Source organism: Elephas maximus, chromosome 1 (assembly GCF_024166365.1).
Source record: "Elephas maximus indicus isolate mEleMax1 chromosome 1, mEleMax1 primary haplotype, whole genome shotgun sequence".
Classification (NCBI taxonomy): domain Eukaryota; kingdom Metazoa; phylum Chordata; class Mammalia; order Proboscidea; family Elephantidae; genus Elephas; species Elephas maximus.
The window spans coordinates 176322336-176350185 of record NC_064819.1 but is presented as its reverse complement, the minus strand read 5'-3'; the positions used below and the strand labels follow the sequence as shown (position 1 = coordinate 176350185).

General features: G+C 42.1%; 1 protein-coding gene across 7 annotated transcripts in view; it reads left to right on the top strand.

Moving 5' to 3' along the window:
* Positions 1 to 18237: 18237 nt before the first annotated feature.
* The window catches only part of METTL24 (methyltransferase like 24), a 141585-nt gene continuing 131972 nt past the window's right edge, over positions 18238 to 27850 (top strand). For 5 of the 7 annotated variants that reach the window (XR_007519012.1, XM_049898737.1, XM_049898746.1 and 2 more), the window contains exon 1: positions 18238 to 18642. Coding sequence is in view for 4 of the 7 variants with exons in the window: in XM_049898737.1 (XP_049754694.1) it covers positions 18325 to 18642 (318 nt within the window). In the remaining 3 variants the exon portion in view is untranslated. The remainder of the gene's footprint in view (positions 18643 to 27850) is intronic. The other 2 variants (XM_049898858.1, XM_049898818.1) reach the window with 2 other exon arrangements.

Sequence of the window (27850 nt, the reverse complement as noted above, 5' to 3'; positions counted from 1 at the left end):
TCCAGGAATTGACAGAATGCCAATTGAGATGTTTCAACAAACAGATGTAGTGCTGGAAGTGCACACTTGTCTATGTCAAGAAATTTGGAAGACAGCTACCTGGCCAACCGAATGGAAGAGATCCATATTTATGTCTATTCCCAAGAAAGGTGATCCAAAAAAATATCATTAATACCACATGCAAATAAAATTTTCCTGAAGATCATTCAAAAGCTGCTACGGCAGCATATCGACAGGGAACTGCCAGAAATTCAAGCCAGATTCACAAGAGGACGTGGAACCAGGGATATCATTGCTGATGTCAGATGGATCCTGGCCGAAAAAAGAGAATACCAGAAAGATGTTTACCTGTGTTTTATTGACTATGCAAAGGCATTCGACTGTGTGGATCATAACAAATTATGGATAACATTGTGAAGAATGGGAATTCCAGAGCACTTAATTGTGCTCATGAGGAACCTTTATATACATCAAGAGGCAGTTGTTTGAACAGAACGAGTGGATAGTGTGTGGTTTAAAGTTGGAAAAGATGTGCCTCAGGGTTGTATCCTTTCATCATGCTTATTCAATCTGTATGCTGAGCAAATAGTCCAAAAAGCTGGACTATATGAAGAAGAACGGGGCAACAGTATTGGAGGAAGACTCATTAACAACCTGCAACATGCAGATGACACAACCTTGGTTGCTGAAAGTGAAGAGGACTTGAAGCACTTACTAATGGAGATCAAAGACCACAGCCTTCAGTATGGGTTGCACCTAACATAAAGAAAACAAAAATCCTCACAACTGGACCAGTAAGCAACACCATGATAAGCAGAGAAAAGATTGAAGTCGTCAAGGGTTTCATTTTACTTGGATCCGTAATCAACACCCATGAAAGCAGCAGTCAAGAAATCAACGATGCATTGCTTTGGGCAAATCTGCTGTAAAAGATCTCTTTAGCGTGTTAAAAAGCAAAGATGTCCCCTTGAAGACTAAGGTGTACCTGACCCAAGCCATGGTGTTTTCAATAACCTCATGTGTTTGGGAAAGCTGAACAATGAATAAAGAGGACCAAAGAAGAATCGACACCTTTGAATTGTGATGTTGGCAAAGAATACTGAATATACTGTGGACTGCAAAAGAACGAACAAAATCTGTCTTGGAAGAAGTACAGCCAGAATGCTTCTTTGAAGCAAGGATGGTGAGACTTTTTCTCACACACGTTGGACGTGTTATCAGGAGGGATTAGTCCACAGAGAAGGACATCATGCTTGGTAAAGTAGAGGGTCAGCGAAAGGGAAGAAGACCCTCAATGAGATGGATTGACACAGTGGCTGCAACAGTGGGCTCAAACTTGAACAATAGAGAATAGGATGGGTATGAAACAAAAGCAGAGCATCCAAGCAGGGTGAGAAGGAAAAGGGCAGAAATGGAATTGGCTCATTTAGCTCTCAGTTTTCTTCTGGAGAATGTCCATCCAGAGCTCTTTTTTAACTTTGGAGGGATTTTTTTTTTTTTTTTAATGAGGAAAACCCGGTGCACAGCTGACATCAATCATCAGAGAAAAGTGACAATAGAAAACTATGAGGTTGGAGAGATTAAAGCAATAACATACTTTGAGGTCATTCAGTTTAGGGGCAAATAATCTTAACATTTCTCATTAGTTATTGGGAGCAGTGTTATTTTTTACAACACAGTATGACTTTGAGGTTATCAAGAAAAAAATTAACTATTTTTAGTTTTTTGTTTTTAACTGAGGCTGGGGAAAGTGGAAAGCACTTGAGAAAATTTTTCACAAAAAAATGTTTAAAATTAAGTGTTTTAATACTTCAAAATTGGTCTTGAGTTTTATTGAAACTTTACTTGTTAGGAATACAATGTAGTAGACACTGTGAACTGACTTGCTCAACACTTAATTCATCTTCCTTAGAATGTACCTCCCTGTACTCTAGAGTCTAGAAAGCTAAAAACTACATTTCCTAGACTTCCTTACAATTAGATTTCCATATTTGATTTAGGTTCCTTTGGACTGATAAATTTGTTTCAAACTTGGATTTGGAACTAAGTAAAGTGTGGAAAAGGAGCCCTGGTTAAGCACAGTGGTTAAGCACTCGGCTGCTAACCAAAAGGTTGGCAGTTTGAACCCACCAGCCGCTCCGTGAGAGAAAGATATGGCGGTCTACTTCAGTAAAGATTACAGCCTTGGAAACCCTATGGGGGAAGTTCTACTCTTCTATAGGATCACCATGAATTGGAATCAACTTGACAGTAACAGGTTTTAAAGCGTGGAAAGAGGCAGGGCCAAAACATCTGCTTTTGCTGGTGCAGATGGTAGCAGAGTAAATGTAGCTACTTTAAGGTTGCCAGTTCAAATCCACCAGCCACTCCTTGGAAATCCTATGGGGGCAATTCTACCCTGTCCTATAAGGTCACTATGGGTTTTTTGGTTTATGGGTGTGGGAACAAATGAATGATGGGTGGGGAGGGAAGGTATATCAGAGTCCAAGGGAGAGGCCTATGAAATTAAAATATTTAGAAAGGGGTAGATCTTCAAGTGGAGTCCCTGGGTGGTATAAATATTTAACATGCTTGGCTGCTAACCAAAATGTTGTAGGGTTGAGTCCAACTGGAGGCACCTCAGAAGAAAGGTCTGGTGGTCTACTTCCAAAGAATCAGCCATTAAAACCCTGTGGAGCACAATTCTACTCTGACAAACAGGGCATTGTCGTGAGTTAGAATCTACCTGGTGAGAACCAGTAGCTCTAAGCAGACGTTAGGACTTACATCTTAATGCGACTGTTTTAGGTCTCAGTCGAAAGCTGGTTTAGTTGGGGGTGGGGAGAGTTGTAGAGTAAAAGGTGGAAATTTTAGGGAAACCCACATATATTGGGTCTCTGACAGAATTGGAAGTGCTTGTTGCCAAGAGGTGCTGGTGTGTAGAGCTTGGAGGGATATGAAGGAGGTGATATATTGTGCTGAGGGTGGGCCGTGCCTTTACCCATTAAAGCTGAAGTGAAAAAGTAGAAAATGCAGATACGTACAGAGGTGAGTTGGGTGTATAAACCATGGGTAATGCATTTGCTAGTTCTTTCATTTGGAAGGACACAAACGAAAATGTGTTTAGAGAATAGGAACCGAGGCAGTAGATACAGCAATAATTTCACTCCTATCTTTTTTTTATCCTAGACAAGGCAGGGCTGCTGGGATTTCTCTTCAGGCTAATCCATGAAAGGGGTGAAGTGGTAGTGAGTTGTGCTTTTTTTTTTTTTCAGTCCATCATTTATTAAACACTTCTGGGCTAGGGGTGGATTGGTTTTTAAAGAACTATTCAGAGATGAGGGAACCAACTGCTTGATCAGCAGAATCCTGGGCTTTTAATGGGGAAAAAGCTGTGAGATGGAATCATTGTGACTATTTTAAGGTGGCAGTGAACAAGTTATCCACAAAACATTTCTTCAGTCTTTCGTAGGAGAATTAGAAACACTTCACGGCTATCTAACTTTAATCTTTCAAAAACCCTTGTGAGGGAGGTAAGAAGGAATATTCTTATACTTCTTTTGTTTTTTTTAAACAGATCATAAAATTTCATGACAAATGTGTTCCAGAGAAACCATGTGGGGCCAAAGTGTGAAGCTAGTCAGAGAAGTCTGTCTTCTGAGAGCAAAGGTGTTATTCTTATTGCTGAATAATTGTTTAGTCTACAGTTTCTTCTTTCTATTGTGACTCTCTGGCTATTGATGCTCTTCAATGCAGGGCTTAGCACTGACCTATAATGAATTCATAAGACTGTTAACTATGAAGAGTTTCCTACAGTTTCCCTAGTGGACTATGCATAGAATGTGCTTTTTTTTTTTTTGGCTAGGCACTTAAGAGAGGTGTGAGATTTGCAGACAATTTTTCCCATACATGAAGCCATTGAACCTTGGGTGCAATCTTTTGTTCAGCAGCTCAAACAGCCTCTCCTGGAACATGAACTGCTAATGAAAGGGAAGGTTTTTTATTATTATTATTAAAGTCATCACTAGACATTATCTTTATACCTTCCATTGTCTGAGGACAGAAATAATTGTATTGATCTGCCCAGCTAAGTTTTACCACTGTCAGTATAAAGACTTAATTTCTAACAATGGTGGATGAATAATAGACAAACGTAGCCAATTTACCCTGGGTTGTTAAAGCCTGAAAGATAATAGAACTTCTCACCTTGGTTTAACATAGGATTTGAAACAAGCTACAAACAAGTGGCCGTATTTCATCAAAGAGTAGTGGTCAACAAGATAAAGATCTTTGTGTTAAAGAGGGTTTCTCTGTTTTAAAGAGATCCGATTGTGATAGATTATGGATTTCATTTTTATTTCTTATCTGTGAAGCCTTAAGATATCTCTTTTTCATATTTAATTGTTAAGGTGTAGGGCTGGAAGGACCTTTGTGAAGTCAACGTCCTTTCACTTTTAAAGCAGAATTAGGCAAAATGAAGTCTCTGTTTGTCCTATATGGTGCCTAGAGCCCTGGTGATGAAGTGGGTAAGTGCTCAGCTGCTAATAGAAAGGTCATAAGTTTGAACTCACCAGCCATTCCGTGGGAGAAAGATTACAGCCTTGGAAACCTTATGGAGTAGTTTTACCGTGTCCTACAGGGTCACTATAAGTTGGAATTGGCTCGACGGCGATGGGTTTGGTTTTTGGTTTATATAGTGCCTGATGGAAACCCTGCTGGTGTAGTGGTTAAGACCTATGGCTGCTAACCAAAGGGCTAGTAGTTCAAATCTACCAGGTGCTCCTTGGAAACTCCATGGGGCAGTTCTACTCTATCCTATAGGTTTGCTATGAGTCGGAATTGAGTCGATGGCAATGGGTCTGTTTTATAATGCCTGATGCATGCTAATTTTCCCCTTATGCTGAAATTGAATATTGAAACAATTTTCATGATTGTCCACTAAACTTATGAAGGCTCCAATTTAACGTACATGTCATACACAAAATTTCATCAGTGTAGTTTTTAAGGGTTTCAAGAAAGATACTTTAGATGTACTATAGTATTGTTTCAACAAATGGATGCAGCACTGGAAGTGCTTACTCGACTATGCCAAGAAATTTGAAAGACAGCTACCTGGCCAACCAACTGGAAGAGATCCATATCTGTACCCATTCCAAAGAACAGTGATCCAACAGAATGCCAAAATTATCAGTCAATATCATTAATGTCACACACAAGTAAAATTTTGCTGGACATCATCCAAAAGCAGTTGCAGCAGTACACAGACAGAGAACTGCCAGAAATTCAAGCTGGATTCAGAAGAGGGCATGAAACAAGAGATATCACCACTGAAGTCAGATGGATCTTGCCTAAAAGCAGAGAATACCGAAAAGATGTTTTACTGGCTACGCAAAGGCATTTGACTGTGTAACTGTGTAACAAATTATGGGTAACATTATGAAGATCAGGAATTCCAGAACACTTAATTGTGTTCAAGAGGAACCTGTACTTAGACCAAGAGGCAGTCATTCAAACAGGACAAGGGAATACTTCATGGTTGAAAGTCAGGAAAGATATGCATCAGGGCCGTATCATTTCATACTTATTCAGTCTGTATGCTGGGCAAATAGTCCAACAAGCTGGAGTACATGAAGAAGAATGGGGCATCAGGATTGGAAGAAAACTCATTAATAATCTGCATTATGCGGATGACACAACCTTGCTTGCTGAAAGTGATGAGGACTTGAAGCATTTTGTGATGAAGATCAAAGACTACAGCCTTCGGTATGGATTGCACCTCAACATAAAGAAAACAAAAATCATCACAATTGCGCCAATGAGCAACATCGTGATAAACGGAGAAAAGATTGAAGTTGTCAAGAATTTCATTTTACTTGGATCCACAATCAAAGCCTACAGAAGCAGCAGTCGAGAAATCAAAAGGCACATTGCACTGGGAAAATCTGCTGCAAAAGATCTCTGTGAAGTGTTAAAGAGTCCACCACCGACTGCTCTGAAATAGAGATCACAATAGAGTGTCCTGGACAGAGCTGGAGAAAAATGAAGAACAAAATTCTAACTCCCAAAAAGAGACCAGACTTACTGGTCTGACAGAGACTGGAGATACCCTGAGAGTATGGCCCCCAAACACCGTTTTAACTCAGTACTGAAGTCACTCCTGAGGTTCACCCTTCAGCCAAAGATTAGGCAGGCTCATAAAACAAAACAAGACTAATGGGCACACCAGCTTAGGGACAAGGACAAGGAGGCAGATGGTGAAGGAAAGCTGGTAATGGGGAACCCAAGGTCGAGAAGGGTAGAGTGTTGACATGTCATGGGGTTGGCAACCAATGTCACAAAACAATATGTGTATTAATTGTTTAATGAGAAATTAATTTGCTCTGTAAACTTTCATCTAAAGTACAATTAAAAAAAAAAAATGAAGATGTCACTTTAAGGACTAAGGTGGGCCTGACCCAAGGCATGGTGTTTTCAATCACCTCATATGTATGTGAAAGCTAGACAGTGAATAAGGAAGACTGAAGAATTGACACCTATGAATTATGGTGTTGGCGAAGAATATTGAATATTCCATGGACTGCCAGAAGAACAAACAAATATGTCTTGGAAGAAGGACAACCAGAATGCTTTTTAGAAGCAAGGATGGCGAGACTTCATCTCACATACTCTGGACATGTTATCAGGAGGGGACCAGTCCCTGGAGAAGGACATCATGCTTGGTAGAGTATGATGGTAGAGGATCGGCAAAAAAGAGGAAGACCCTCAAGGAAATGGATTGACGTAGTGACTGCAACAATGCGCTCAAGCATAACAATGATTGTGAGAATGGCACAGGATCAGGCGGTGTTCGGTTCTATTGTAGATAGGGTCACTATGAGTCAGAATCCACTTGACGGCACCTAAGCTAGCATTGCTATGAGGCTATTCTCATTGCATTCTGTGAGACTGTAGTCAAAGTAGGAGAAGGTGTTTATCCTGAAATAATTGTTCTACATCACCATCTAATTTCTTATGAAGAAAATGCAGAGTTAGGCAATGACCAGTTTATTTTGTTAGATCTCTGTGTTCAAACCTTATAAAATTCTATAGATTTCTGGGAGAACATTCTACATTAAAGAAAGATCCCCATTTCAGTCTTGGGTAGTAAGAAAGAGAGAAAAGCCTTGAAAGGGTTATCTTTTCGCATATAGAATTTTACATTCAGAAGATCTAGAACCAACCTTTTTCAGTGTTAGTATATCTGATGTCTTTTTTTTTTTTTTTAACAGTTTAGTTTTGCTTTTATTTTGAATATTTAAGGTTGGGGCTTGAGGGTACCACAACGTGCATTCTTAAGTTCTATGAAGGCTGGGAGCTCTGGTGACACAGTGGTTAAAGCGCTGGGCTGCTAATGGAAAAGTTGGCAGTTTGAACCGACCAGCGGCTCCACGGGAGGAAGATGTGGCAGTCTGCTTCCATAAAAATTTACAACCTTGGAAACTCTATGGGGCAGTTCTACTCTGTCCTGTAGGGTTGCTATGAGTCAGAACCGACTCAAAGGTAGTGGGTTTGGTTTTGGTTTTTTTTTTTTTTAAATGAAGGTCTTAATCTGTCCCTACCTCGAGCTAGACACACCAGCCAACAGTCATGAAGATGGCACAGGACCAGGCAACATTTCATTCTGTGAAACATAGGGTCATCATGAGTTGGAGCCCACTCGATGGCAACTAACAACAACTACCTCAAATCATGTTATTGCCTTCTGTTAAAAAACCCTCCATGACTTCCCATTGCTCACTAAATAAAACCCAAACACCTCAGCCTGCTCTTTTCCAAACTTACCCAGGATCTTTCCCCAGTTCCCAGAGCAGGGCTTTCAGTGTTCCTTCCAGGCAGGAGGAATGGCATGAGCAAAGATTCGGAGGCAGGAAAGCATGGGGGGTATCTGGGGTGCTATGACTGAGGCCACCTGGCTGAAATGGCGGTGCCCATAGATTGGGTCCATATACACCAAGTCAAGCGTTGCAGGTTTCTTCAAATCCTCTGTTGCCCACACTTTGACTGAGCAACTCTTGGTGCCAGAGACTGGTTACCAAAGGTGATGCAAAGATAAATAATTTACCATCCACATCCCCAACCGTGCATCTGCCTAGTGCGACTTAATCACCGCAAAGGCAGTTAAGTGATGTGATACCTGATAGGGCCAAAGTTGTGGCAATAATGGGAATTTGTTTCCTGATTTCTACACACAATTCTCCCACGTTAAAGGCAGAATTAAAAACCCACAAAGCCATTAAAATAAGAACTGCAGCCATTAAAAACCTATTCCAGTGACCTCATACTTAATGGGTGAAGCAGCTAATGTGCAGCTTACACACTCCCAATATTAGCAGGATGCAGGAACTATTCCCCATTCATCTTTGTTCACCATCCTAGAGCAGCTTTCTTCCTGGCCGCCCTTTTGTGATGGGGAACTATTTCTCCTGCCTTCTCTCTTAGCAACAGCAACGTTCTTTCAGAAGGCATTTGTCTCCCTCTCTGAGTAAGGTCTAAGTCATTTGGGAAGGTGGAGGAGGGGGCAGGAGGGAGGGAGAAGGTAGCTTCAGACCTTATGCTCCTCTCTGGGAGGGAGCTGCTCTCTGGAAATTCTCCCAGCAGTTTTAGCACTACGAAAATTCCTGAAGGAGGTGTTGGGAGTAGTGCTCTGCAACTGGGCTGGTTTCTAATACTGATGGTGCATTGTCACAGTCAAATGATCAGGGTTACGCTATTCTAAGGGGCAGCAGAAAAGGAATCAGAGGTGATGGAGCTGGAACAGTATGGAGAGCAGGCTTTAAAGAGAAACAAAGAATGTAAAAGTGAGCACAGCAAACCGGATGAGAAAGGTAAAGGAGAGAAAAAGGTGGTGTGGTTACATGGCTTGACAGAAACCTGAGAATCCGAAGTCAAAGGAATAAAGGACTCTTTTAGAATACTGCATGTCAATGGAGGAAAAAAGAAAGGATTCACTAATTAAATTGGATCAATATGCTTTCCCAGAAATAATAGAAACCTTGGTGAAACAGTCCCTGGCATGGGATGACTCTAAGGAAAAAGACTGTGGGCTCGATGGTAACACCAGAAGAAGACGTCCTGGTTTTAATTTCCCCTCCATTTCAGTGGGAGTTAAAACCCAGTAAACCCAAGCCCCATATAAACAAATGAAGCTGGAGGTAAGAGAAAAAAAATCCAAAACACCAGATCTGTTACCAACCAGTCGATTCTAACTCATAGCTACCCTATAGGACAGAGTAGAACTGCCCCATAGATTTCCAAGGAGCACCTGGTTGATTCAAACTGCCGACCTTTTGGTTAGCAGCCATAGCACTTAACCACTACCCCACCGGGGTTAAAGAGGAACGTAAATTAGTGCAAACTAAAACAAATATCCCTTCTGATTTATAGCAAACAAGAACAAATTACACACGATTGTGCTTATAGGAGCCACTACTCCAAATTATTTAATGGGATTAAATTGAATCATCACAACAACTCTATGGGGAAGTTACCATTATTATCCCATTACACGGATGAGGAAACTGAGGCACAAAGAGGTAAGGCAACTTGTGCAAAGTGACGCTGCTAGAGAGTAATTTAAGAGATGCCAAGCTGGGGTCTTCTGCTTCACGTTGACTTTTTGGCTTTGTTTCCTTAATCTTTCTTTCCTGAGTCCACGTTTTCTTAACTCTCTGGAGTTGTTTAGTCAGTTTAAAGGCACTGGATCCTATAGAGAGCACTGCAAGTGCTACTGCCTCATCTAGAGTAATTTGAGTTACAGCTTCTTGCCATACAGTATACTCATGGGTAACCACTCCCTTTCATTCAGGAGCTCTGGAAAATTCCCAGAGCAAATGGGGCGGGGGGTGGGGGGAGAGCAGAGGAAGAGAAGGAAGAAGACATCAGAACAGAAACAAGGGAGCGAGAGTGATGGAAGGAGAGAAGATGGAAAATTAACTGTTCAAGAGATGAGATTTAAGCATCTGATGCGAAGTCGGGAGAAAAAAAGAGCCAGTAAGCTCTCCTGTCTGCGAGCCCCCACCTCCTCACCAGGAGTCCTAGGAGAAAGAGAATGGATGTTGAGAGGGGCTCCTATACTTTTGAATGTGAGGGTCCCTTGTTAATGTCTAAAATTTTGTTAGTAACTGTACTTAGAAGATTAATGGAGAACATTTGCACCTACGGATACTGGGACATTTTGTAATTACAGGCCAATTTATATACAGCTCTTAGTTATGAATCAACCCCTGTAAAGCCTATTACATTAAAAATTCAAGGTACGTACAATGGTTCCTAATAACGAATGGGCACTAATTCGTGACATCCATCAAAATATTATTATTTTTGCTGTATTATTATGTTAAAGATGTTTTGTGTATCTGGAAATGTTTCTTTAGTGTTTTTATACATAGAAAGATACATTGTATACTGACAAACATTTGATTTTAGATACGAGCTGTACTCAACTATTGCAAGTTATTTACAAATTTGATTTAAAAGCAGATTTGATAACGTAACTTGTTCATAATCTGGGGACTGCCTTATTGCTTCCTGCACTCCATGCCCTCCCACCCCCAGCCATCACCACGGTGGGGAAACACTGCGCCAGGGATTCTAGACGTCTGATCATGGACTACCTGAAACTTGTTAAAACGAAGATTTTTGGGGAGTCATCTCTGAATTAAAACTCTCTAGAGGTGGGGCTGTGGAGTCCGCATTTAAAGAACTGCCTAGATGACTCTCCTGCATACTCAGGCTGGAGAGCCCCTGCACTGTGATCTGAAGACAATATAGCTCTTGTGTGTTCCCTAGGGCTATAGCAGTAACATGATGATAAAGTAAAATGGCTTTTGACCTCAGGATTTTTAATATATTCACAAGCAGAGTTGAAACGACAGAGCCCTGAGATTTTTGCCTTTGGGCATGCTGTGCTTCGCTTTATCCTGTCAGTTCCCTGGTGATCTTTTCTGACCTTAAAATGTTTTTTTAAAGCCCTTGACTTTGGGAAAGTTTCAACCAGGAATGTTTTTGACTTCAAAGTGATCTGTAGCAGGCAGATTATTTCTGGCATGTGTCGTAACGGTAAAATGAGTACAGGGTTGGGGAGGAGGGAAATGCTCTCTATAGGTGGTCCTATGAAACAGGCAATGTTTTGATAATTCTTAACCTAAGCCCCTTTATTGTCCCAAGATCCAGGATTGTCTCATGGGAGCTAATGTCTGCGAATAAGCCTAACAATGCCTGAAATGCATTTTCAGAATCCAGGAAAAGTGCGTGTACGTGTGTGTGGTGTGTGTGTGAGAGAGACCCGCATCCTTTGTCAAGGGACTTCCTTCCTGTCCAGGGGCTTCAGGTTGCATGTTTACTAACAGTCACCCAGCCACTATGATTTCTATGCTGTTCTTCCCATACCCACTATTTGACCTTAGTTCATTTCTCCCAATGGCTTGTGTGATGCATTCCCTCATCCTTCCATAGCTCCTTGAGGGAAAACAGGTACCAGGTTGGAGATGCTGTCTTTGAGTCATTTTAGGTATTCAATACAGTTTTAGGCTGGGTTCTCTAGAGAAGCAAAACCAGTGAAGTGTGTGTATGTATGTATGTATGTATCTATCTATCTATAGAGAGAGAGATTGATTTATCTCAAGGAATGGCTCATGTGTTGTAGAAGCTGGCAAGTCCCAAGTCTGTGGGTCAGGCAACAGGCTGGAAGCTTCTCCTGACTCACATAGCTGCAGGGGCTGATAAATCCAAGACTGGCAGGTCAGACGGTAGGCTGCTGGCTCACAGGTTGCAGAGGCTGACGAATTCCAAGATTGGCAGGTAAGCTGCTAGTTCAAGTCCCAAGAACTGGAGGACAGATGATGTTGAGCCAGATGCAGGACCAGAGCGAGACCTGCTGGAACTTCCATTTATATACTGGAGGCAGTCCACACCCCCAAGGAAACCCCTTTCAACTGATCGACTGCTCATAGCAGATCTCATCATCAAGTTTATTACATCATTACATAACTGCCAAACCAATGAGAATCACGGCCCAACCAAGTTGACACATACCTTAACCATCACAAGAGGCTTCAGACTGAGTGTTTACTAACAGTCACCCAGCCACCATGATTTCTATCCTATACATGCACTGCTTTCCTCATACCCACTCTTTGACCTTAGTTGTTTTCTCCCAGTGGCTTGTGTGATGCATTCCTTGATTCTTCTCAAGTTCCTTGAGGGAAAAAATGTACTGGGTTGGAGATACTGTTTTTGAGCCATTTCAGGTATCCAATACAAGCTTGAGTATTATTCTTTTTTGTTTGAGACAGATGGGCAACATGATTCTGGAATAAATATGCTGCCTTGGGTCTGACCTCTCTTTGGGGTTGGGTGTGATGTCTGTTGTTTGTCAATAATTTAAGAGACATGATTGAGAAACATCCCATGTAGGTGATGTATAAAGCAAGTCCATAAATGTTAGAGTAAAATAAACACCAAGAAAAGGAGAACAGTGTTAAAACCTGTTGTGTCGATTCTTGCTCATAGCAACCCCAAAGGGCAGAGTGGAACTGCCCCATAGGATTTCCAGGGTTGAGATCTTTATGGAAGCTGTCACATCTTTCTTATGTGGAGCGGCTAGTGGGTTCAAACCAGTGATCTTTTGGTTAGCAACTGAGTGCTTTAACCACTGCACCATCAGGGCTCCTGAACGCAGCATTAAACCAAAAAAAAATCCCATTGTGTGCAGTTGATCCTGACTCATAGCAATCCTACAGAGCAGAGTAGAATTGCCCTGTAAGGTTTCCAAGGCTGTAATCTTCATGGAAGCAACTGCCACATCTTTCTCCCACAGATAAGCTGGTTCAAACTGCCAACCCTTTGATTAGCAGCTGAGCGCTTAGCCACTGCACCACCAGGGCTCCTTTAGGGGATTCAAAAAGGTAGGAAAAGCTTATGTTCTCTCTCCCAAGGAGGGACAGACACGATGACACCCCCCCAGGCATTTTCCATAACTAGCCCAGAGCCAGCTTTATGAGGTTGTGGAATAGGCAGTAGTATGGTTTTAGGCAGGGCTCACGGGCTCAAATAGCCATCCCACTGTCTGTCATTCTACTATTTTAACCTTGTTTTTCTAGGTTTTAAAAGCTTCCATCTTGGTGAGTTCTTCCTTTAATATGGATGCTTCTGATGGGGTCATAAATCACAGTGAGCTAGTATCTTAACACTTAACTACATTCTTGGGGCAGGGAGAAAAATACTAATTGGCAGGCCACTGAACACAAATCCCATCTGGGACACAGCTTGGGTTGAACATCTGAGGGACGTTCAGGAGTGGGTTCAAGTGCAGTGATGGAGAGAATAGGAGGGAACTAAAAATAAACTTTGCTTATTTCATCCTGTTAGGGACTGCCTCAAGGCTATCCTATGGGATTTCCCACTAATAAAAAAGGAATATTTAGTAGGTAAAAACACTAATAACACTTCACATTGAAAGAGCTACAATTTTTCCTTAACTCAGAATTTAATATGAAATAATTATGAAGGCACATAAATTTGAATCATTCTTTGTTCTTTAATTCAACAATTATTTATTGAGCACATACTATGGGCCAGGTAATTTCTTAGGCACGGGGATTATAGAAATAATCCAAGCTGATGAAGCTCCTGACCTCATGGAGTTTATATTCTAGTTGTGGGAGACAGTAAACAAGGCTCCAAGATTGCCAGTGATCTCCATGTTACAGAATCTCCTGGGCAATTTTCAGTCCTCATCTCATGAGACCTCTCAGTCTCTTCCTCTGGAAAGACTTCCGTTACTTGGTTTCTGGGCCACTGTATTCTCTTGGTTCTCCTCTTACCTTACTGCCCATCTGTCTCCCTATTCTTGGTTGATCCTTCTCATCTTCCTGGCTTTAAATTGGTGGGCCCAGAGCTAAGCCTTCAAATATTTCTTCCTTCCTTCTCTTAACATATATATGCTGATGATCCAAATTTCTATTTCCAGCCCTCACCACTCTCGTGAATTCCAGTCTTTTGTATCCAACTGCCTACTCAACATCTTCACTTAGGTGTCTAATAAATTTCCCAAATTTAACATGATCACCAAAATCAAACTCTTCATTTTACATCATAAACCACTCATACTTGAATCTTTACCTTCTCAATTCATAGCAACTTCATTCTTCTAATTAACTCAGGAAATCCCCTGGAATCATCTTTGACTTCTGTTACGGATTGAATTATGTCCCCCCCAAAATGTGTGTATCAATTTGGCTGGGCCATCGTTCCCCATACTGTGTAGTCATCCTCCATTTTGTGATTGTAATTTTGTTAAAGAGGATTAGGGTGGGATTGTAACATCCTTACCCAGGTCACATCCCTGATCCAATGTAAAGGGAATTTATCAAGAGATAAAAAGGAAAGGGAAGCAAGCAGAGAGTGGGAACCTCATACCACCAAGAAAGCAGTGCCCGGAGCAGAGGGTGTCCTTTGGACCCATGGTCCCTGTGCAGAGAAGTTCCTAGTCCGGGGGAAGACTGATGAGAAGGCCAACAGAGGGAGAAAGCACTCGCCTGGAGCTGGCGCCCTGAGTTTGCACTTTCAGCCTACTTTACTGTGAGAGAATAAATTTCTCTTTGTTAAAGCCATCCACTTGAGGTCTTTGTTATAGCAGCACTAGATGACCAAGACAACTTCTTTCTTTCTCTCACATTCCACATGTGATCTGCCAGATGTTGCTACAAAGACATCCATCACAGCATTGTTTATAAAAATAAAAACATGGAAATGATCTAATTGTCCAACAGTGGATTACTGGTTAAATTATGGTATATGCAGTGATTAAAAACAATGTTGTAGGTTAATGACATTTTATTATGGAAAATTTCAAATATATCCTTTAATAGAGGGACCTGTGTATCTATCACCCAGCTACAATAATTATCAACTCATAGCTATTCTTATCTCCCACTTACTCAATGGATTTTTTAAAGCAAATCCCAGACATATTATCTAATATGTAAATTATATAGTAACATATTATGTTTTAAAAGCACACGATAAAGAACTATGTATAGCGTGATTTCATTTTTATAGATTATATATCTATATATATCCATAGAAAAATGCCTGGCAGGATATACATAATATTATGCATGATTGTTATCTTTTTTTGTTATTTTTTCACATTGAACATATATTAGAGAAAAGATGATGGCGAGAGTTGGAGGAAGATGTGGATGCCAGACATTCTAGCTTTAATTCTTTTGCAAATTTGATTACTTTAATTCAGGCTGGGTACTTAACATTTTTAGGTAAGTTGGCTTGTTTGTCTGCCTCTTGTTTTTCTCCTTGGACAGTCTGTAATTAAAAGCTGCCCATTAGCACATATTGTTACTAGGTTTCTCAACCTCGGGCATTACTGACGTTTTGGGATGGATAAATCTTTGTTGTGGAAGGCTGTTTTGCACATTGTAGGATGTTTAACAGCATCCCTGGTGTCTACCTACTAGATGCTAGTAGCATCCTTCCCCCCCGGCCCACTTCCACCTATGCCAGTTGTAACAATCAAAAATGTCTTCAGACACTGCAAAATGTCCCGAGAGGCCAAATTTCCCCTTGTTGAGAATCATGCATTATAGCGTAAGTACAAATAGAAATGCATGGTGCCTACGAGATAACACAGTAAAATGTTCTGTTTCACTCATTTTGCTGGCTGCAGCCTCAAAAAGGATGTAATTTGTGATCTAACGAAGGTTGCTTTTGTGGTTTACTGACCTGCACATTTAATTAATCAACCTATGGCTCAGTGGTTACTGATTATTTGCATTTTTGGAACATATCCAGAAAGACCTAGACAAATTCAACTCTGTGAGAAAAGTAAAGGTTGTGAATGAAAGATTGCTTGTCAGCTACAAGAGTGATGGGTTAGACTTGACCCATTTCATTATTCACTATCACTCATGACACAAGGGAATATTGTGTGGAAGTTAAAAATGGAAAATTACTTCCTAGAAAATTAATGATGCTACATACATATAAACAGTTCTTTTTTTATTAATAATAAACACACAGAGACAGTGAAGGATAAGGGAAAAGGGTACTTAAACACTGCATTTTATTTGGACTTCTTTCTATAATGGAAACATTTATTAGGGAACCACAGAAATGAGATAAGGGAAAATATGAGGTCATCTTGCCCACTCTCTTCAAGAGCTACACTGTTCTGTGTGTGCACCCCCCCATCCTCCATTCCTAGACCAGAATCTTATTAAATATATTTTAATAATATAGGATATTCCTCATTCTCCCCCCAACCCCACCCCAGAGTAACCCAACAGACAAGGAGAGGATATAAGTTAGCGGTATCATGATCTTCAAAAGATTACTTCTTTATTTCGTGGCTCTGTGTTAGCTGCATAGAAAATAAAACTTCTAGAAGAGTCCGTATCAGAGATCACTGACTCAGGTTTATCAAACAGTATAGATCGTGTCTTAAATAGCACTGTACAATTATATAACATAAAGAGAATTCATTTATGGGGTCTTGAGTTCTAATGGTTGTTTCTTGATATTGTAGAGTACTACTAATTCCAGGGAATACTGTATAAAAAATTTATAAATCTGTTCATACTTTATGTTCATCAACCTTTGAATCAATGCTTACTTTTTGTTTTTCATAACATACAGGATTTTACTTAATGTTAAATAATAAAAATAATCACTATTAAATAAGGACCTTGGGTGAGCCAGGTAATGTTTATGCGCTGAACACATAATATTTTATGCAATTTGTGTAATCCTATGGGACAACTAGACCCATTGGCGTATGAGAAATCTGAGGTTCAGAGAGTTTAAGTACTTTGCCCAAAGTTTCAGAGCTCCTGAATGGCAGGGTCCTGAGTCAAGCACAGTTCACTGTACAGTACCACAGCTCATGCCCTTTAAATAGTCACAGAATGTGAGGCTTTCCCTTCTAGTTTGTGTGACGAAAAATGTACTTGCCTGGATTCTTTAAACCAGAGCCCATCTGCAATATGCTAAGGGCTGCATCTAAGGAAAAAAAACAAAAGTCACTCACGATCCAAATGTTTAGGAGCCTGAGGGCCCCGTGTGCGTAGGGAATGGACTAGAAGATGAGGCTGGGAAATTTTGTTACATGTAGCAAATAGCTTTGCACAGTAATAAACTGGGGTTTCTTAAACCAGGAAAGGAAGAGGATTTTAGAGAGGAAGGCTCCCTATGGAAAATTCCCGAAATTCAAACGGGGGAGGTGAAGGAGGGGGATTCCATATATGGTCTCCGTTGTCTGTAAAGAGAGATCAGTAGACGCAGTTTCACATAGAAGCATAGAAAATGTGTGCATAAAGCATGAAAAAAATGCAGCCACAGCTAAAGAAAACAAACGCAAGCCCCAAATAGATTATGGAAAAGAATTCTAATAACAATTGAAAATGGAACAGCTAACAGTGGACTTCAGGCTGTGAGCGTTCAGTCTGATTAATTAAGATCAAGGTGGTGATGGAAATACCAGCAGGGGAGCATTTTGCTGAAAGATAAATTTGTCCCCCAGTATCTCTGCAAGACAGCAGGGAGGTGTGTGTTTGGAGTTAAATTAATTTGATTTACATCCTGCCATGGTAGCTTCTGTCCTCTCTCCGGCTGTCAGATGTTTCAGCTGGCTTTTTTCTCTTCTTCACCCCCACACATTTCATAACACGGAGAGAAAGCACGGATTGGCTTCAGGCAGAATTTAGAAATGGAATAACTCTAATTTGATTATTCTGCTTTGAGAGGTATTCTCCCTCCCCCCCTTCTTTCTTGAGAGAGCCAAGTTGTAAACCTGAGCATAAGTGCAATTTATTTTTATATTGTGCTTAATGGCACAAACTGTTTGACAATCAGAATTTTTTCCTTGTAGCAAAACCTGGCAGCTCACCTCTCCTGTGTTTCTTCAACAATACTAACACCAGAAAATGAATTTACAGCTCAGGATCCCATTAGGAATGCGCTTTTTCTGGCCTTCCATCTTTCGAGGCTGGGGTGGAGGGTGCTCCTCAGTGACCCCTGAGGTGGGGCTCGGGTTCTTGCTCAGTGAAGCCGCCTGCACCCCCGGGTTCCCGCCCTGCCCGCCGCCCCTCGCCCGCTCCTGCCTGGCTGGGGCAGGATAAGGTTACGCCGAGGCTTCCTTGGACGGGAGGAAGGGAGGCGGGTCTGAGCCCGCGCCCCGGCCCGCGGGGGAGTTTCCACAGTTTGCAGCTGAGGCCCGCGGGGGCACATCCCAGCTGCCGGCAGGGCGCCGCGCGCGGGACTCTGAGAGCGGCAGCGGGCCGGGCCCCCGCCATGGCCCGGGAGAGGCCGCCCGGCAGGGGCTGCGGCGACCTGCGCCGGTGCCTGCTCGGCGCTGCGCTGCTGCTCGGCCTGCGGCTCTGCGCCGAACTGAGGCGCGCAGGGACCGGGCCCCCCGCCGGCAGCACCCCACCCGGCCTGGTCCCCCGGCCGCCCGGGTTGCACCTGCCGCCCGCGCCCGGCCCGCCGCGTGGCGCCAGCAGGAGGCAGGTGACCTACGTACGCAGCGGGCGCCGAGCGCCGCCGGGGGGCAGCGGGCGCGGGACGCCAGAATCGGGCTGCTGCGCCCCACGCGGGCGCCCCCGCCGGAAGGTTAGTTACAAACGGTGCAGTCCCGGGCCTTAGACCAGGACCCTCCCCGTCCATGCTGGAGCCTTCCGCTCAGGGCTCTGCAGGCCGCCCCACTGGCACTTCCAAACAAGTCTTCAGCTTCTTTTCTTACTCTGCGCCCTCTTAAGAGGCTCCACAGGTTGCTTCTTTCAGTGCCCAGATACGTGGGGCTGAGACGAGTTCATTCAGTGTTCAACAAGTATTTGCTGAGCGTCACTGTGTGCCAGGCGTTCTTCTAGGCTCTGGGCAGCTAGCAAAGGGTGGAAAAGCCTTGCTCTCAAGACGCTTACATTTTAGTGGGTGGAGGTTCAGAGTGATATGCAGAAAAAAGAACGGAGTTATGGTTGGTATTTATGCGCCGTGATTCTCCTAGTTTTCTCGTGGAGGCCTGGACAAAGCTGGGCGGGTATCCACTGCGAATTATTTTTCCATGCCTTTATCACGGTGATGGCGATCCATCATCAGGCCTAAGAGAGATGTCCAGCTCCCAGCACCGTTTAGTGGGAAGTTAATTGGATCCTCGAGGACTGAAGTACTGTAATAACCTACATTTGGCTGTGTAGCTCTTCCTGCCTCATTAACTTCTTGGCTCACACCTCATTGAGCAGTCCAGTTTTAACCTCTGAATTTTAAGTTTGCGGCCTCCTACCCTCCTTTGGAGGTCAGTAATTTCCATGGTACTTGGGAGTGAAAAGGTTAAGAATTGCAGATACGACTTTGCCTCGTCCTTATACCCGTTAACTCCTGCTTCCAACTCCAGCCAAATCCGCTGAGGGCTGAGGTAACCTTTTTTTTTTTTCTCCTGTTTCATGGCTTTTCCTCTTTCAAACACCACTCCCCGACCGCCCCCTCTTGGGGTTGGGAGAAAAACTCATCCCTTGACTTTTCTGATTTATTTAGCTTCCCAGGTATGACCTATTTGAGCATATCATACCATTTTGTCTGCTGTTTACCTTCCCTTCATTTCCTCCTAAATACTTGCTTTCCCCCTTTCCACCCATGGCTGTTTGTTTCTTTCTCCTTTCTAGGCAGTCAGCTGGATCATCCTGGATAAACTCAAGTTTTTTTCTCTCTCTCTCTCTTTCATGTGAATTGTTCATTTGCTCTTCGGAAGAAAGAAAGCAGCCACTTTGTTCTTCATGCTCCTAGTGCACTTTCCATATACCGTGTTCTGCAGTCAACACACTTTTGCCAAGAGTTTACCAGGTACCAGATGCTGCACTGGATGCTGGGGACACAAAATGAGTTCATAGTCTAGTGGTGCAGACGCTGAGCGCACACATCCAGTAGTGTGACCAATGCTGTAATAGAGGTCATGACTACAGAAGGATGTCCTCGAATATCCCATCCCATCTCTCAAATGCCCCCAGCCCCACCCTGTACTTTTCCTTTCACATTTATTCTTAGTCTCCATGGTTTTGCTGTCACTTGCCCAAGAATCACTCTTAAATCTCTGTCTCTACTTCAGACAACAGTATTGATAACTAGAACCTACCCTGCAAATGGAAAGGGTTAGAATGCAGATGCAGAATGTCATTGGAGGAAAAGTTCACATGCACTCCCATTTGGAGGTTGCTGCAATGATCTAAAGGTACCTGGATGGTGCAGATAGCTTGTGCTTGACTACTAATCTAAACATTGGGAGTTCGAGCCCACCAGAGGAAGAAGGATCTGGTGATCTGCTTCCGTAAAGATTACAACCAAGAAAATTCTGTAGAGCAGTTCTACTCTGTAACACATGGGGTTGTAGGCTAGAGATGGTGGTGGCTTAGACAAGGTGGTAAGAAGTAGAGGTGATAAGTGGTTGGATTCTGGATATATTTTGAAGGTAGATAAGGAAGGAGCCGGTTTATATTTTGTTTTTTGGGGGGAGGGGGAGGGTGGTGGTGGATGGGAATCAGGAGTTTAGTTTTAGATGTGTTAAGTTTGAGATACCCTTTAAGTGTACAGGTAGAAATGTCAAAGAGGCAGTGGATATATGAGTGTGGAGTTTGGAGGAAAGGGAAGCATCAGTGTACAAGTGGCATTAAGGCCATGAGACTGTATGAGATCAACTAGGAAGTGAGTGTGGTTAACAAAGGCAAGAGATCTTGAGTCTAAGCCCTGGGGCTCAGTTTTATTAAAATTAAACTAGAAAAAAAAGGGAGAGTGGATGAGAGGAAATATCTAGCATATTTAGCATACATAGTGTCTGACTTGTAAGCACTCAATAATGGTAACTTTAATTTTCACCAGTCTGTCCAGCCCTTTGGCCTCAGTCATTCTCAAGATGTGATTTGTTAGAACCTATTTCCATTCTTTGGCTCAAGCTGATTTCTTTGTCTGAAGAACCCCCATCCTCCTTTCCTATGATTCATGCCCTTTCCATCCTTAAACATTCAGGTCAGGGTCATTGGAAACTTTCCCAGATCCATCCTGCTTCCAGGCTGATCTCTCCCCAGTTTGGGATGCTAACAGAAGTACATTCTGATTTGTTGTCTTGTAAGTGTTGTGATTTGGTAATTCATTTCAGATTGAATAATGTTTGTTTCCATGGCTGTTCTTGATGGGAAGGATTGTTTCCCATAGTGACCCTTTGTAAATGCTTTCTCCTGAGACACCAAACCCAAAACCAAACCCAGTGCCGTCGAGTCGATTCCGACTCATAGCGACCCTATAGGCCAGAGTAGAACTGCCCCATTGAGTTTCCAAGGAGCGCCTGGTGGATTCGAACTGCTGACCCTTTGGTTAACAGCCATAGCAATTAACCACTACGCCACCAGGATTTCCCCCAAGACACCAGTATATAAAAATATAAGAATTTTACTATTTCGGCTGATTATGTGTCTGTCATTTTAAATGTCTTTGGTTAAAAGTATGTAAGAATGAAGTGAGTGGATTTATTACTATTTTTAAAATGTTTAAGTTTTTAACCTCCTAAGGAAATTTTCCCTGGATTTCCTTCTACCTATTATTTTCAGGATATACATTTCTAACCTCACCAAAGTCCTAGAAAGTGAGGATCTTGAATTTGTTTCATTTCCCCATTATTTAAAATTATTTGAAATATTCCTCAAAACTGGAAAGACCAGTTAATCTCATCTGCCCTTCCACTTCTGGGAACAGCTGAATGCTACTGATCTCCCTGTGGCAATCTTGTTCCTTTTAGCCCCATATGAAGACATGGACAAAGAGAAGCTAAATGCATTGTTAAGTAAATGGAATAATTAAAATCTGGAAATTATTTATCAAATTCCTTGAATCTTACCCTATTTAAATTCTGTTTGTTGAGAATATTGATAATGTTATTTAGGTTTTTGGTCACTTTGCCCTAGGTGCCTACCACATTGGTGAAGAAGAAAAAGTTACATTCTATTTTGGGGCCAGCTTTCTGGGTGGATGAAACCTGCATGAAATAATTGGGTTGCCGAGTGTTTCTTGTCACTGTGCTTCCTTTGCAGGTGTCAGAGGAAGAAAAATTTGGCAATTATATTGCCACTTTAATCATAGCTTATGCTTCTCTTGAAAATAAGCTGTTGCAAGAGAGAAGTCTAGTCCTCATAGAATTCTTTCCTCATCCCCTTCCTTCACTGAGCTGTGTAAGGAATAGCTCTAGATATTACGTCCTCTTTCATATCAGCAGTTCTAATCTTAAGAGCATTGTGAAATGAGGGCAAATGGTAGAAGATGAATAAATACTGCCTTTTCCGATTATGACCACCCTAAAAAAAAAACCAAACCCACTGCCGTCGATTTGATTCCGACTCATAGCGACCCTATAGGACAGAGTAGAACTGCCCCATAGTTTCCAAGGAGTGCCTGGCAGATTTGAACTGCCATCCTCTTGGTTAGCAGCCGTAGCACTTAACCACTACGCCACCAGGGTTTCCATGACCACCCTAGAGCCTATATATTCTTGTATATTACGGAAGCTTTTAGCATTTCCATCAGAGTTCTTAATCTCCAAATCTCGCAGATTATGCATGCATAAATATGTCACTGTGATTTGTCCTTTCCCTTCTCTCTGCTGTATGTTTCTTTCCAATTTTTTTTTTTCTTTCTTAAACACATTTTACTATGAATTCCATATGTTAAGTTCTTTTGTTGGGGGAATTTATAGGGAACATAAAGATAACGGTCTTCATGATTTATGCTCCTTTATGCAGCTCTGGCGTGTATGTTTTATCTCTTATAGGCTGGCAGTCAACCTAAAAGACAGCAGCAAAATATAGGGTTTATTTGCACAGAAGAGGCACTCAGACAGGAACCAAACTTTATGAAGAAATTTCTTCTCTCTTATCCGAGATATTTTACTTGACATTTATGTTGGAGAGAAAAGTGACTTCTGAGTCATGGAGCTACAGAACCCAGCAATATGCTATCTTAGTCTGTTAGTTACAGATCCTTTGGTACCGTGTGTCAAAAAAAAAGAAAAAGCAGTGGTTCCTATGCTCCTGAAAAACCATATGGCAGAATTTGGTCTTTCTTGCTGCTTCTCTTCCTCTTGGTTTTCTGATTCTGTGATTGTCTTCAAGAAGAGGAAAAATGGCAGCACATATCCCTTGATATATTCAACTGCTTTAAAAGCCTTTTACAGAATACTTGCAGGTAGGTTAGACTTGCTTGTAAAACAGGGCCAAGCAGTACTAGCCAGCTCCTTAGGTTTTTGCGTGTGCACCCACGTCTCTCCTTCAGGGAATAACATTCATCAGTCCTCTCACTCTGTCCTTAGGAGGCAAAGCATTTTCATTTTAAACAAAGTCCTTGAGAGCAATTCAATGAGCTCCAGCATATGTGGGTGTGAAATAGCAGTTGCTTAGTTTCATGAAGAAAAGCAGGTTTTTATTAAAACTTTGACGTGCCTTACAGGGGCAATAGACATCAGCAAGCTTTCCAAATCCTGCAGTTCCTCAGAGAGTGTTCTGTGGGCAAAGGAACTGCTAAATGGAGGCACCATTGTTTCTTAACAATCGGTGGTAGAGACTTCAGATTTTTGCGTGTAATTTTAAGACAGGGAGCAAAGGCCCTGAGATCGGAGGGTGCCTGTTTGAGAGATAGCGAAGAGACTGGTGTGGTTAGAGGAGAAGCAAGTAAAAGAGAAATAGACTATACTATCAGGGAGGTAATAGGGGGTTGAGTGTGGAACCTAGAGACTTAGTAAGACAAGAAACAGAGGGGCCCCTAAATCTGCAAACAAAGTAAAAAGAAATGGGCCAGGGCCCAGAAACAAAGCCATTCCCCAGAACAATGAGGCAGGGTATCTAAAAATAGCCCGCAAACTTCTTTAAAGTTGCCTTTCAGAAGCAGCTGGAGAAAACCAGGCCCAGGGACGTGAGCAGAACATCTACCTGTGACTATTGTGTGACCTTCCACCAGGGGCAGTGAGGGGCTATAGCCCCAGCCGGGGAACAGAACCCTGGGAGTGAGAGACTGCAGGCGTGACACCCTGTAATAAGTCCTGCTATGAATCCCAGAGGCCTCTGGGACAGGAGCCATCTTGGAAAGACAAGAGCCATCTTGGAAAGCTGCTGTGCGCCCACCTTAGTTAACATACCCCCGCCTGTGCTATGAATAAACATGAATCTTTTGCCTGCCCAAGAACTTTTAAAAACTCAGGCTCGTCTTTTATACGTTGCTCTAGGCCCTTCTCGTCTCTGCTTGCAAGCCTCTTCAATAAAGCTTTGCTCTTGTGGAAAACTGCATGTCTTACCTGCTCGTTCTTGACCAGTGAGAGGCAAGAACCTTATTCCGGTAACAATTTGTCCAGTCCATTTTCTCCAAGGACGAGAGTGCCTTATCAGTTTTCTGAAATAGAATTGGATTTCCTTTTTAGTCTGTGAGCAGAATCAGAGCCATGTAGTTAAAGCAGAGACTGTCAGGAGTGGTAGGCATTTGAGTTTTTCCATCTGTGCAGTGACATCTTAGGAGTCCTTGTACTTAGCAGGAGTTTGGCTATTCTGTGATTCATAGAATGTAACAGGAGCCTGCTTTGTTTACCATGAGGCACACATTAAGGCAGGAATCTACCAGCATTGATAAGCTTCTTTTAAAAGCAGCCCTTGGGGCTTATAGATACTTCTCCTTGGACTCACTAATGACTTGTGGAGTTTCTTGCTAAAAGAATGTGGGAAAATGTGCGGTCCAAAAGCAATCTTATCCTGTCCCAATGGCTGAAAGAAAACTTGAGTTTCCTAAATCTTACAGTCTGGGGCCATGTGTGCTTTAATAGCAAGCTGGGTTGTTAGTTGATGGCTTAGGAGGTGAATTTGGCCCATAATTTTATTTGGGCCACATGGTGTTCTAAGTATTTGGACATAAATATCTTTAGATGGTGCATATAGTGTCTAGTGGGCTCTAGCTTACCACTCTCTCCATTTACATGACCTCCCTGATGTCTGAAGACATTTGAAGTTGCAACCCCTGAGTCAGTTACTGTCAAAACTAGCAACAGTTTTTCCAAAAAAGCGACAAGCGAGGTTAATACTGCCAAACCCAATGGCAGCATGGTGCGTAAATCCCAGGTGCAAGTAGGCTGAAAAACCCATTGCTGTTAAGTCCATTCCGACTCATAGAGAACTGCCCCGTAGGGTCTCCAAGGCTGTAATCTTTACAGAAGCAGACTGCCACATCTTTCTCCCATGCAGTGGGTGGTGGGTTCAAACTACTGACCTTTCAGTTAGCAGCTAAGTACTTAACTACTGTGCTACCAGGGCTCCTTAAAGAGGCCGAAGGTCCTTTAAAATTATTACTGTTAAAGAAAAATGAGTTACCTAAGGGTGAAGCTGGATACTGGGGAGGGTAAGGTTGTACCTGGAGTCCCTGGGTGGCATGAATGGTTAATGTGCTTGACTACTAACTGAAAATTCGGTGGTTCAGACCCACCCAGAAGTGCCTCAGAAGAAAGGCCTGGCAATCTGTTCCCAAAAGGTCACAACCTTGAAAATTATATGTAGTGCAGTTTTACTTTACACTTAGGGAACCATGAGTCGAAATCCGTTCTACAGCAACTGGTTGGTCAGTAAGATTGTAATTTATTTGATGTACCTTTTTTTTTTTATGTAAACAAAACAAAAAAGGACTCTGGCCTAGCTTAAGCCAAAAAAAAAAAAAAAAGAGAGAGAGAGAGAAAGGAATTATTGGGAAAATTTGAGGATTTCTCATTTTTTTTTAAGAGTTAAGTAACCACTGTGTGGAGAAGAGAAGGAATAGGGCTGCCCTGGAAATCTCTGCTTTCTGAGTTTTTTGGTCTTCTCCCCCTGAGTCCTACCATTAGTGTAGCTCACCCCTCAACTCCCAGGTCTCTCATTCCAAATTTTAAGTTCCCTGGAGAGAAAATGGGCCAGTGTGGGACAGATATTCACCCTAGATGAACCAGTTCTGGCTCCTGGCAGCAAACATAGCTCTAGGGTCTCCACTCCCTCTGCTGGAAGCCATTCTTACATACAGAGGAAATTAATGAAACTTCCAGTCAGCCACAGAAAGTGTCTTCCATGTGGAGAAAACTTTTAAGTACTTGGTGTTACCTGATTAGGGTCCCTGCCCTGGAGCTGTCGAGCCGATGAAACGTACTCCTAGTCAGAAAGAGTGAGAACGTTTGTTAAGGGGATGCATATACATCACCGGGGACCAGGCAGCAACATAGGTTGCCTCTATGGCGTCCCAAAATGCAGTTTTACATTAGAGCTTATATAGAATCTTACAAAAGTTACAAGTGTCTTTGTAGTCCCCTGCCAGACATTTCTTTATTAGGCTAAAGATATACATACCTGATACCTTGGCTCCAACTTTCCTGTGGGGGTTGTCTGCCACAGGTTGTCTAGACAGAACAAAAGGTTATTTGCATCAGTTTTAAAACAAAGAACAAAGTTATTAACATTTGGTCAAAACAAAGTCATTAACAGAGGTATGTGAAGGAGGCAGGCAGAGGAAGAACAACTTACAGGTTTATCATGGCCTTAGTTATGTTAAGTTCTCAGTTGCCTGTTTTGAAAAAGGAGAACACATGCTGCCAGGGGTTTTGGGGGTCACATTGGTATTGGTGAAATAAACTTGACAGCAACTGGTTTGGTTTTTCGGTATTCTTTGGTTATTCAGTGTAATTATTGCATTGCTGTTTGCCCTTAGGTTTTGGGTTTTCTTATATTTTACTATGTTAGTTCAAGAAGATCCATTTCAGGATCTTATACCTGAACGTCTAGAAATAAAGTGGAGGTTTTTTTCAAAAATCTTAGAACCTATTATCTAGAAACTAGTTGGAGTTAGGTATGGATTTAGATATATTATCTATGCTCGTGTGTGTGTGTATGAATGTATATTGGTTAACGATTTCCCTATCTGGATGTTTTCTTATAGACAACCTCATTTCTAGCTGGCATTTGGCAATAAGTTGGCACTTTGCATCCTTCTGACTTTTTAATTCAGTAGGCATAATCATAACAGCTCTATGTGTATTCAATATTCTTCTTTTTTTTTTTTTAAGTAAAAAGTTATTTGTGAGGACTTTTACTAGAGAAAGTAAATATAGTCAGTATCCAGCCCAGGTTCCAAGTTAGGGTTCTCAAACCAAAGTTAGTCCTATGTTCTTTGTTTTATTTTTACTTTTCCTGTCAATGTAGAGTTCCTTTGCAAAAAAAACCCTGAAAAATACTTTAGGGTATCTTGAATATTTACAGCCTCCATTGCAACTGGCTAATTTGGGATTCTTGAACATACAGTTACTTCTGTATTACTTAGGACTCTTTCCATTGCAGGTGACAGAACCCAACTGAAACTGGTTTAAGTGAAAATAGAGATTAATTGGAAGGGTACTGGGGTAGAACTGAAGGAAGGGTACTGGGGTAGAACTGAAGGAAGAGCTGCAGAAACCATGTTGGCCCTGGGAACTTGAAGAGTGGAACTAAATGAGAACAGAAGACCTTACTTGTCCGTATTATCCATTACCACAGATGATGTTGTTGGTCGCCATGGAGTTGATTCCAACTCATGGAGACCCTATGTGTGGAGAATAGAACTGCCCCTCAGGGTTTTCAAAGCTGTGACCTTTTGGAAACAGATTGCCAGGCTTGTCTTCTGAGGTGCCTCTGTTACTGCAAATTGTGGATTCGAGCCTCCTGCCACAAGCCAATAGTGAGACAGGAGGAGGTAAGCAGCAAGAGGGCTTTATTGAACACTGTGTTCAAGAGACAGAGGGGGCAAAGTTTTCCCCAGCTTC